Source organism: Lactuca sativa, chromosome 9, assembly GCF_002870075.4.
Source record: "Lactuca sativa cultivar Salinas chromosome 9, Lsat_Salinas_v11, whole genome shotgun sequence".
Lineage (NCBI taxonomy): Eukaryota > Viridiplantae > Streptophyta > Magnoliopsida > Asterales > Asteraceae > Lactuca > Lactuca sativa.
Window position 1 is genome coordinate 29312984 of NC_056631.2, and position 11915 is coordinate 29324898.

The following is an 11915-nucleotide window of genomic DNA, read 5'->3' on the forward strand; positions in this document are numbered from 1 at the left end:
TGGTACTTGAAGTTTGATGTCACACCCCCAAACCAAGGATGGCGGAAACGTCCGGGGGTGGAGGACTTCATGTAGAGTATCACAACAACGAGTATAATAGTGCTCAAAGTAAATACAACCATCATAAATATAATTGAAAAAGTTACACCAAAGTATATGTTTACATGATTCAAATCAATTACATTATGATACAAAATGAACTGTTCGACGATTTATCGTCCCATCCTCAAAACGTGGTTGATTTCCTGTTTCACTAAATTCCTGAGAATACAAGTAGTTTTGAAAAGTGTCAACACAAAGGTTGGTGAGTTCATAAGCTTTTGACAGTAAGAGTTTGAAAATCAATCTTTGTAAAGAGATGTATGTTACCAAGAAAAATCCAATATTTTCCTTACAAAATTTATGTAGTCCTAAATACCAGGACCGAAAATGAACAACTATTTGTCATACTTAAAGATATAAAAGTGGTTTTAAATCGGCATAAAACCCTTTCTGATGTGAGAAAAATCCCGTAATGAATGATGTGTAGTCTTAAATACCAAGACCGAAAGTATACAATAAAGTATGTAATTGTTGATGTAAAAAGTGATTTTAAATCGACATAAAACCTTTTTTGATATGAAGGCGTATAAGTATTTTTCCATATTTAAAGTAATTTCAGTGAGCTAAATAGACATAACTCGCTAATTTAAAGTTAGAACCCGTAAATCTTATGATTGTTAATACCACATGTGAGCTATCATAACCATACTTGACATAGACGGCCTCGTAATACGACGTTCTTCAGGCGTCGCCGTTAAATGACACTTGTCACCACAGACCTGCCGGTCTAGCTGTTGCAAGCAGCTCTGGTGCGGGTTTGTCAAACCCAATATAGATCTATACACAACTATCACGTTCTCCCTACAAGAGACTCTGGTTACAATTTACATGACTTTTTGACTTTGTTACTTTGGAAGTAACCCGAAGGGAATGACTCACAAATTTATTCATTAACAGATTTACGTGAACTAAACTGAAAACCTTTGGTAAATAAGTTTGAGAAGTGAATGATACATAAACTATACCTATTATAGTTTATCCAAAACGTTTGTAATGTATAAGAATTCTTTTATGAAAATGTCTTAATGCTATGAATCCATAAACTATGCTCATTATAGCTTAATATACGTGTTCTAAATGAATGAATAATCTTATCATGAATGACTATGTTTCATTTTATGATGATAAACTAACAAGGAAACACATTCAATATTTAGAACTTATCGTTATACACTTTGCTCAACATAATACAAAGTGTTATGAAAGTTATAAGCTGTTAACAAATTTTCAACCTTTCTACACTGTTTTTGAAAAGTCATAGAAAAATCATACGAAGTTGAAAACTCAATCCGTAAATTCTGAGAGTTTCCAAAATGTGTCTAGTTTACTCATAATTTTTATCATGATTTTTAATGATCTCCAACTTGGGTGAAAAAGTCCATAATCACAGACTGGTCCGGATTGGTGTTTGAAATGATAGGCAGTTTTGTAAAAATCACCATAAATTGCAGAAAAATCGTATGGAGATGTGCAAGTAGTCATTTTAAAGCTAAGAACTGGAACTACTTACACCTAAAACAGTTTTTCAAACAAAAATGTTTAAGTTGTCCAAAACAGTCAGTGAATGGAGGCCCACTTTTCTGATGAAAGCTGTTAGAAAATTTTAGTTATGTTCTTGGTGTTTTAACTTGTATTCCTCCCCTAAAAACTTAAGAAAACATAAAAATGTAGGGGTATGAACTCACCTTGAGTGATTTCAGTAGGTAAGTGTTGAAGAAGAGAAGTGTTCAACCCAAGAACACTTGAAGAATCACTTGAAGATTCGAAGATCTAACAAGAATGTGATGATGTTTGTGTAAGCAATCTTTGATTTTGAGTAGGAGGATGTGTAATAATCATAAGAAAGATGATGATACTTACTAGTTGTAGGAGAAGAGTCTTGGAGTATGCCTTGAAATTCTCGAATTAGAGAGAAAAAGATGAGAGAGTTTGGAGTGTGATTCTTGGTAAAAATGAGAGAATGATTAAAGTGTGAGGAGAGAGGATGGATGTTCCAGCCCTAAGAACGTGGGAATAGTTGAAAATAGTGAGAAAGGACCTATGAAGTGACTAGGGATGGGCTGGTGGTGAATAGTGACATGGAGTGGGTATGGGAGTGGTTGCTTGTGTCATAGAAATAAGTAAAGTCAACACTCTACCTTTGTATTTCACCCACTCTCTTTTGGATAAGGTTTTATCCTTAAAAACATGATTAATTAATAGTTAAGGGTCCTTATATGTTAAAATAAAGTTTTGGGTGAAAATCCCGTGTTAAAACAATTAAAAACGGGCCTAAATTGCGAATTTAGTCGAAAACCGGGAGAAAAAGCATTCCCAGCGAGACCTCTCGGTCCTAGGCCGAGGTTCGGTCCCTAGGCCGAGGTTCGGTCCTTGCTGGTGCTGAGCCGGAAGCGAAGTGCGAACCAAAAGAAGAAGGCGAAGGCGAGGGGCTCAGTCCGAAGTCTCAGTCCGAAGGGTCAGAAGCGAAGGTTCGGTTCGGTTCTTTGAGTGAGGTTCGGTTCGGTTCAGCAGCCTTCTTCATCAGGAGGGTTCGGTTCCTAAGGGGACTTTCGGTTCCTAAGAGGGGTTTCGGTTCCTAAGAGGGGTTTCGGCTCCTTAAGTCCGTTTTTTGCTTAGACTTCCGTTTTTGGGCTGTTTTCGCCAAATTCGAGGGTCGGGATGCCCCGAGTGATTATAGAAAATTGGGAGAGATTTGAGAGAGATTCCACATACTCAGAGAGATTTGACATTCTTGGAGAGATTTCACATACAAAGAGATATTTGGGAGAGATTTCACTTTCTTAAAGAGATTTGGGAGAGATTTGACATTCTTGGAGAGATTTCTCATTCAGAGAGAGATTTAGGAGAGATTTCACATACTTAGAGAGATTTGGGAGAGATTTGACATTCTTGGAGAGATTTCACATACAAAGAGATATTTAGGAGAGATTTCATATTCTTAGAGAGATTTGGGAGAGATTTGACATTCTTGGAGAGATTTCACATACAAAGAGATATTTGGGAGAGAATTCATATTCTTAGAGAGATTTGGGAGAGATTTGACATTCTTGGAGAGATTTCACATACAAAGAGATATTTGGGAGATATTTCATATTCTTAGAGAGATTTGGGAGAGATTTGACATTCTTGGAGAGATTTCACATACAAAGAGATATTTGGGAGAGATTTCACATACTTAGAGAGATTTGGGAGAGATTTGACATACTTGGAGAGATTTCACATACAGAGAGATATTTGGGAGAGATTTCACATACTTAGAGAGATTTGGGAGAGATTTGACATACTTGGAGAGATTTCACATACATAGAGATATTTGGGAGAGATTTCACATACTTAGAGAGATTTGGGAGAGATTTGACATACTTGGAGAGATTTCACATACAGAGAGATATTTGGGAGAGATTTCACATACTTAGAGAGATTTGGGAGAGTTTTGACACTAAAGGGAGATAGAGTGAAAACGATTGAGAGCGGTTTCGTGTGTGACGAATGTGAGTGTCCGGCTTTGCAATGCAAGGTCCGTAAACCCCGTTAAGCCTTGTTTAAGGATCTTGCATACTCCCGATGAGTATGCAACATTGTTTTATCGGTTTGGCTCGCCACATACCACAGTTTTAGGTTAAGGAGATCTAGATGTACGCACTTTTCGATTTATGATCTCTCATTAGAATAGAGAGTTGTTTAGAAATTACATAACGTAAAGTCTAGTACCTACGGGCAAATCGAGTTGACCGTTTGACTTGTTGACTTTAGTTGACTTTGACTTGACCGAAAATTGACGGTTGTCACATTTGATAGCTTCATGTAGAGGAGTGGGTATAGTAGATATGAGATGGATCGCTACTGTTATTTTAAGAAATTCAAGTCCTCTTATATCATCTTATTGTTATATGTTGATGACATGTTAATTATTGGATTTGACATGTAGGAGATCAACAAGCTAAAGAAGAAATTAGCCAGTGAGTTTGAGATAAAGGACTTAGAGAGGCTGCTAAACAAATATTAGGCATGAGCATAGCGAGGGACAAAGTTATCGGTATACTAAAACTTTCACAAGCCAAGTACATCAATACAGTTTTAGAAAAGGTCAGCATGGCAGATGCGAAAGCCAGAAGTACACCATTATGGAGTCAGTTGAGGTTTACCAAGAGGCAATCCCTCAAAATGGAAGAACACAGAGAATACATAACCAAAGTTCCCTACGCATCTGTAGTTGGTCGTTTAATATATGCAATAGAATGCACGAGAACAGATATTACTCATGCAACGGGAGTTGTGAACAGATTCATGTCAAATCCCGGAAGACAACATTGGGAAGGAGTGAAATGGTTGTTATGCTACTTAAAAGGAACAACTAAGCGTTCCTTATGTTTCAGAAGAAAATGAGTAGTTTTAGAAGGGTTCGTTGATGCAGAATTAGGTGGATGTGCAGATTCAGGAAAGAGCACAATAGGTTATGTGTTCACAATTGGGGGTACATCAATTAGGTGGATGTCAAGGTTATAAAAGAGTGTTGCTCTTTCAACCATAGAAGTAGAATACATGACACTTGCAGAAGCTGCCAAATAGCTCATATGGTTGAAGAGTTTCTTGTCAGAACTTGAAATGCAGCAGGAGGATTATGTATTGCATTGTGACAACCAAAGTGCAGTTCATTAAGCAAAGAATCCAATGTTTCACAGTAGAATAAAACATATTTAGATGATGTACAATTTCATTCGAGATTTAATCAATAAAGGAACTCTAAACTTAAAGAAAATACTTGAAACAAAGGCCATGTGATATGTTTACCAAGGTGGTTACCACTAAGAAGTTGAAGCTTTGTATGGCTTTAACTGACCTTTCAGAAGTTTGAAGAGAATGGCTTGGTAGAGAGAGAGATAGAGTAATTTGAGGAATGGTAAATTTTGAATGGCAGATGAAGTTGTTCAAGCCTTCAAGTGGGAGATTGTTAGGGTAAGAAGTCTTGTCCAACATGGACCATTTAGATCACATTGGAGCACTTGGGTTCATAGAGCATGTAACAAAGGAATAGATCGTCTAAGAAATGAATGGATCATCAGACAAAGGAACGGATTTTCTAAAAGGTGGTTTGGAGCAACTTAGAGTGGCTTGGAGCAACTTGGAGTGGTTTTGGAGCAACTTGGAGCAACTTGAAGCAACATTGAGCAACATGTTGCACCATGATGATTGATGTTGCGCCATTCCTTAGGATGTTACGCCATATAGAGGCATCTTGTGCCATCCATGAAGATGTTGGGCGAAAGGGAGAGGAGTTGTGCCAAAGGGTTGGATGTTGAGCCACACACAAGAGATGTTGCGCCATAAGGAAGCCAATAAGGAGATGTTGCGCGACATCTATAAGATGTGTTGCACCACGAGGGTATGAACCTGCGCCAAGGGAAGGATGTTGCGCCATCTTGAGGAGATGTTGCGCCATCATGGACCATCTTATTACATAATGCGCAATCTTGATTCCTTTGCCATATTGATCCACGTATGCTTAGAAGATGATCATGCTCAAGAAATACACCATGTTGTGCCACCATGATGGATGTCAGGCCATTAGTGATCATGATGCTCCACCTGTGCATCATGTTGCTCCACTATGGTTAAGGTGATCCATCATGTGTATTGATGATGATCATGAGTTGTATGATATGAAAAAATGTTTTAGAAGATGTTGTATGACGAAATAAGATTGGTTGTCACTATTCATGGGTCTGTGGGCCAATGGGCTTGACCCATTAGGCTTTTAAGTCTATTCTCTCAAGTATAAATAGGCTAATACCCTCGTCATTGTAAATTGCTAGATTTCACTTTTGAGTGCTTGTAATAATTCCAGAAAATTAATAAAATCATCTCTCTCTCTCTCTCTCTCTCTCTCTCTCTCTCTCTCTATATATATATATATATATATATATATATATATATATATATATATATATATATATATATATATATATATATATATATATATATCTTCCGCCCTTGGATATAGATCATCTTGACTGAACCACGTTAAACATTGTATTCTTTTGATTTACGTTTTTTCAGAATTTTTTGTGAGTTCACCGAAGTTTGTTTTTTTGATATTTGTCTGAAGTGCTTAACTTGTTTTGTTGTCGCCACCACATTGAACTTACCTCCTAAATAACTATTAATTCTTGTTATTCTTTTGGTTTTTAAACGTATCATACTTTTTTTTTTATTAATTTTCATATAATATAAATAATTTATGAACGTATCGTTTTTCTTTAATCCTAACCTTATTTTCATTACGGCCCTTCTTATATTGGTTATTTCTTCCTTAGGTGCCTAGTTCTTGTCATGAAGTTGGCATATCCGTGTGGTCATACTTGGGGTTCCCCGACTTTTATTGACAAGTGTCGAACTTTCCCTTCACTGGACCAATGTGTCGATATCAATCACCTAACTATCCAGCAGTTCAGATTCCGTATAGTACTCTTAGAATGGTTAATTAGTGGTCCTCCATAGATGCTTTTATAGTCTCATTCCATTTTAAATACTTACACAGTCAATGTGCCTAGACATTAGGAGTAATCACACTCATCTGACATATGCAAATCAAAGCAGTCAATAGAAAAGCATGCATCCCATAATGCTATTCGAAGTATATGATTAAACTTAATCATGTGTAAGTAGGCAAAGGTTAATTAACCACTACCATATGTTTATCTGTTGGTGTTGCTTAATTGTTGCATTGCTTTTTCCATGATCTTAAAGTTGCATTTTTGGAGTGGACCCAGTGACACCCAATTAATAAACTTTTTAGGCTATTATCTTATCTCGTTACATTTTTTTTTTACAGTGGAACAAAAAGTTATAATTAATTTTGTCTCATTTCTCTCTTGTCAATATATATGTCTAATGCATTACAGCCTATTATGCCATGTCGTGCATAACAAACAGGAAACCAAGTCTTACTGAACATTTGGTCATTTGAATATTCTTAATTACAAAGAAGTAAATGAATAATGAGAATAATTTCATATGTTTTTTCGTTGAGAAATTATCATTGATGATATACCGATACGCGATACATGTGTTTTCACTTTGAGGCTTCTTAAGTCTAATTCAATTGGTATCTATCTTGCGAGGGTGAATTCTACCAAATCTTTTAAGGAATTAAATGAAGACCCTCCTTTGAAGAGAGAATATTTAGCCTTTTCTTTCATGCTAATTGCTCTTTGCCTCATCTCTTGCCCTTCTTCATCCACCAAGAGTCTTCTGATTGCACTTTCGACTACTTTTATCTCAAGATTTTCCAGTTCCAGACCTACACGCCATACGTAACTCAGGTACCTGGAATTTACACATTGGTCCCCCATAACTGGTTGACATATCATTGGAACCCCTTCGGAAATACTTTCTAAAGTTGAGTTCCAACCACAGTGACTCCAAAACCCACCAACTGCAGAATGTGACAGCACCTGTTTTTGTGGAGCCCACTTCAACACAAGACCTCTTCCTCTTACTTCTTCTGTAAAACCTTCTGGCAAAAATTCAATCCACTCCGACCCACTAACTGAACCGGGTCGGACCACCCATAAAAACGGTTGTTTGCTTTTGGCCAGCCCCCAGGCTGTCTCAGTAAGCTCGGTTTCATCCATGGTGGCTAAACTCCCCAGACTTACATAGATAACTGATCTTGGAGCTTGCTTATCAAGCCATGAAATGCAACCAGTGTCTTCTTCAAGAAAGCTAGTAGATGGACACCTAGCCATTTTTATCAGAGGTCCGATGGCGAAAATTGGAACCTGGTAGTGCTGCCTGAGTTGTGTCAGCGCTGAATGCTCAAGAAACTCCATGGTGTTCCATATAATAGCTGAAGGGGTTCTAACACGTTCCGCAAGAGCAAGCATTTCTGTTGCAACTTCTGTAGGTGTATCATTAAAAGGTAAATCCTTGTACCTGAGGGGATGGAGCTCTGGAACAAGCTCCTGCAGCATCGAATCTGTGTTGTAGAGTGGTAAAAAAGTGATACATAAAGGTTACTATTATATTTATATACACCGACATATCTACAGTTAAAAGGTAAAGTACTAACTAACCTTGAACAGGAAGTTTCCCTTCTGCATGTAGCCGAGGAAGAGCAAGGAAAGCCGGCATATACGATGCACTACAACTGCGCAAAACAATGCTACGAAGATTCAAATTGCTAGCAACTTCTTCAGCAAAATACATGATATTGTCGTGTATGACTGTGATCGTATGATTCATTTCATCTTTTCCTTCTTCAATCTTTCGAGTCAAGTGATCTTGAAGCTGCATTTTGCAGTTATTGTTAAGAGCTTCAAGGAACTTTGTGTAGTTGGCGGACGCATCAATGGCTGAAAAGTTGTCAGAAAGAGTAAGGAAGACGAATTCAGGATGGTTAGAAGGATCAGGGGAGTTTAATTTGGTATGGGCTAAGGTTATTGAGAAGCCTTTGGAATGAAGGACACTGCCGAGCTGAAGCATAGGCGTCATGTGACCTTGAAATGGACTTGCTACCAGTACCAAAGGTTTCCCTCTCTTTCTCTCATCTCCCATCATTCTTCCTATTGCCTACTAGCTACTTAAACTTTAATCCCTTGCAATTATATTTATATGAAAAAAAAAGTCAACAATAAGAGAGATTTATGTCTTTATCAGGTACACGGTATTAGGTCGTTGATAGCATATTTAGCAGCTTGTTAAAGCTGAAAAGAAATGGTTGAAAAAACATGCTTTAGATAGTATATATTAACAATGCATGTATAAATTGATTTCAAAATAAGAACACTTATTGTAAACAAGTAAGCCAATGACTAATATTTTTTAAATTACATTATATATATATATATATATATATATATATATATATATATATATATATATATATATATATATATATACATTATTTTGTTTTTACAAACTATTGTGTGACAGAATGTACAGATCTAGAACAACGGATGAAATTAATCAAGGGACATGATTTGAGGGTGTATGATACTACAATGAGATAATATTTATCATATAATCACGTAAATTTTAGCAATTGGGTATTTTGGACAATTAACTATATTTATAAAAGAAAATTTTTGGATTTTCAGGGATAATAAATTCTCTTAGTTTTAAAAATCTGATTTTTTTTTCATTAATTCAATTTTAATTCTAAAGTAATTTGTAAACATAATCAATTTTATTCTGTCAAAATATTTTTTTGTTAGAATGAGGTTCTTTCGAGAATTTTATTCTATTAGAATATTATTGAAGAATAACAAAATTCTTGAATCCGAGGTTGAAAAATAACAACATTCTAATATATTTTTATACATCTGAACTTAAATACAAATTTTGCATATTCTTACAAACTAAAAGCCTTATACATTTTAATATAATTGTACATATTCTAAAAGAATATCAACAAAATGAATAAAATTCTTAAAAAATAACAACATTCCTAAATTGTGTGTATGATCAAACTTTATTCATTCTTCAAGTTATTCCTATTAGGTCTTCAATGCATTCTTCCAGCCATTCCTATCACAAATACAATAAAAACTAATAATGGTTAAAAACATGTTACTTGCAATTAACTATCACTTTATATATTCTAGTAGAATAAATAGAATATGACAGAATACGTAGAATACATTATGATAGAAAGACACAGATTTTATTCTGGCATAATACATTCTGACAGAATATATAGAATACATTCAAGCCATTCATATCACAAATGCAACAAAAACATCAAATCTAACAATAAATATTAATTCATTCTGAAAGAATACAAACATTTTGAAAGAATGGATTTATATAAATAAATTATGATAGGATACACACAAATTCATTCACACCTCATACTCAACTTTCACATCATAATAGACTAATTTCTTCTAAAAAACAACACTAGTTGGGTTTTTTATACATTGCAAGAGAGAAAAAGTAAAAAACAAATAGTAATGGTATCATATTGAGAATGAATTAGTCAATTACCGGGAATTTGGCTTGAAACCTCTCTTATGCATTCTATCGAACACATTCTATACATTATCACATACTTCTGTGTAAAAGAAAAAACACCAACAAAGGAGAAGCTCAATACACATATACAGGGTAAAAGGAACCAACAACAAAAACCATACTATAACTCCAGGAAAACCCCACCACACTACCACTAACCAGCAACAAACAATTGCACACAAGCCAAAGAACCAACAACACAACAAAAAAAACACCACATGTAAAAAGGTCAACCACCCTGAAAACCATTCCGGACAACAAGAATCGCAGAGGAGCCCCAGCAAAACAAAAGCAGACAGTTACGAATCGAGCCAATCAAAACTCAAACTTAGGGAAACTCCATGAAATAGAAATGCATAGGAAGAATCCATAGAAACAACCACATAAATATGACCTGATGTGGAATAAAGAAAAAAACAACAAAAACAATCAAATTTATTGAAAAGCTAAGTGATTTGAAATCATGAAGAAAAAATAAAACTGTTTAAAAAAAATACAAAAGATGTCAACTTTTGATTGAAGATTAAGATGTGAGATTGGCTAATTATTTCTACTTTTTTACCTGAGAAGATGAAGACCGATAGAGGAGGGTGGTCGCTTGATGACGGTGGTGGGTCATCACCGCAAACATGAGGGGGAGGCGTTGCTGGAGATGAGGCATTGATTGAATGTTTCTGTAGTCGAAGGGGAGAGTCGTTGGAGGAAGAAGATCTGTAGATGCAAATGAATGGCAGGGGTTATTTTTAGGTTTTTAAAATACTGATTTTATTTCCTTAATTATAGGATTAAATTAAATGACCTCATTAATTGTAAATACAAAAAACTAAAAATGCCCTTATTTGATTTAATTAATTATTTAATATTTACTAATTTGTGATTGGTGCATACATTCACACAATAGCTGCTAGAAACATTTGAACCTAGCTCTCTCTCTCTCTCTCTCTCTCTCTCTATATATATATATATATATATATATATATATATATATATATATATATATATATATATATATATATATATATATATAGTTTTAAAACATGTTTTAGATGATAAACTAACAAACGGTGTATTTGATTAATAAAATAAAATAAATTCATTAAAATGCTTGTTTGAGTGTCATTTTAAAAATAGACTTTATAATTTATTTTAAGTTTGACACTCATGATAAACTAAAAAAACACAAAAAATTAGTTACATTAATTATAAGGTTGAAGTTGTGGTTTCACCACACCTCTTACTTTTTGTGAGCCACCTTGGAGCCATATTACTCTCTCTTCGTCTCACTTCGTTTATTTTTCCCCTTGGAAATATTTACCTCTTATTTTCTTTCACTTTCTAATCATCATGAACTTGAATAAAAACAAACATATCAACATAAGAAGCAATAAAAGGTATGAAAAATGAGACGTGGTTCCGTGAAATCTACCACAGTGATTTGAATTTTGCGGTGAAATAAATAGGTAGGACAATGTTCAGCATAGCTACTGTGTGTAGGGCTGCAAACGAGCCGAGCCGAGCTCGAGCCTGACCAGGCTCGGGCTCGACTCGTTTAACTATTTATAGACTCGAGCTCGGCTCGTTCGAGCCTTATGGTACAAAGTTCGAGATCGGCTCGTTAAGAATTGTATGGGCTCAAGTTCGGTTTGGGCTCGGCTCGTATACGATATACTCTAATTTCCTAAAATGGTATTTATTAAATTATTATTTATTTTAATATATAAAAATAAAAATAATTTTTTTATTATATATATGTAGGCTCGTTTAAGCTTGCGAGCTTAATCGAGCCAAGTAACAGAGGC

At 35.2% G+C, this 11915-nt stretch overlaps 1 protein-coding gene and 1 long non-coding RNA gene across 3 annotated transcripts; one reads left to right on the top strand and one right to left on the bottom strand.

Moving 5' to 3' along the window:
- Positions 1-6882: 6882 nt before the first annotated feature.
- On the bottom strand, positions 6883-8749 carry LOC111907498 (UDP-glycosyltransferase 76H1). Its single transcript, XM_023903296.3, has 2 exons — positions 8178-8749; positions 6883-8080 (listed from the first exon to the last, which is right to left on the bottom strand). The coding sequence occupies exons 1-2, from the start codon at positions 8659-8661 to the stop codon at positions 7212-7214; spliced, it is 1353 nt and encodes a 450-aa protein (XP_023759064.3). The 5' UTR covers positions 8662-8749; the 3' UTR covers positions 6883-7211.
- Positions 7957-10995, top strand: LOC128129311 (uncharacterized). Of its 2 annotated transcripts, none has more exons than XR_008227154.1 (4): positions 7957-8095; positions 8187-8335; positions 8405-8630; positions 10687-10995. It is a non-coding gene; the product is annotated as an uncharacterized LOC128129311 (long non-coding RNA). The 2 variants fall into 2 exon arrangements; XR_008227153.1 differs by having other exon boundaries at positions 7978-8116.
- Positions 10996-11915: the final 920 nt, after the last annotated feature.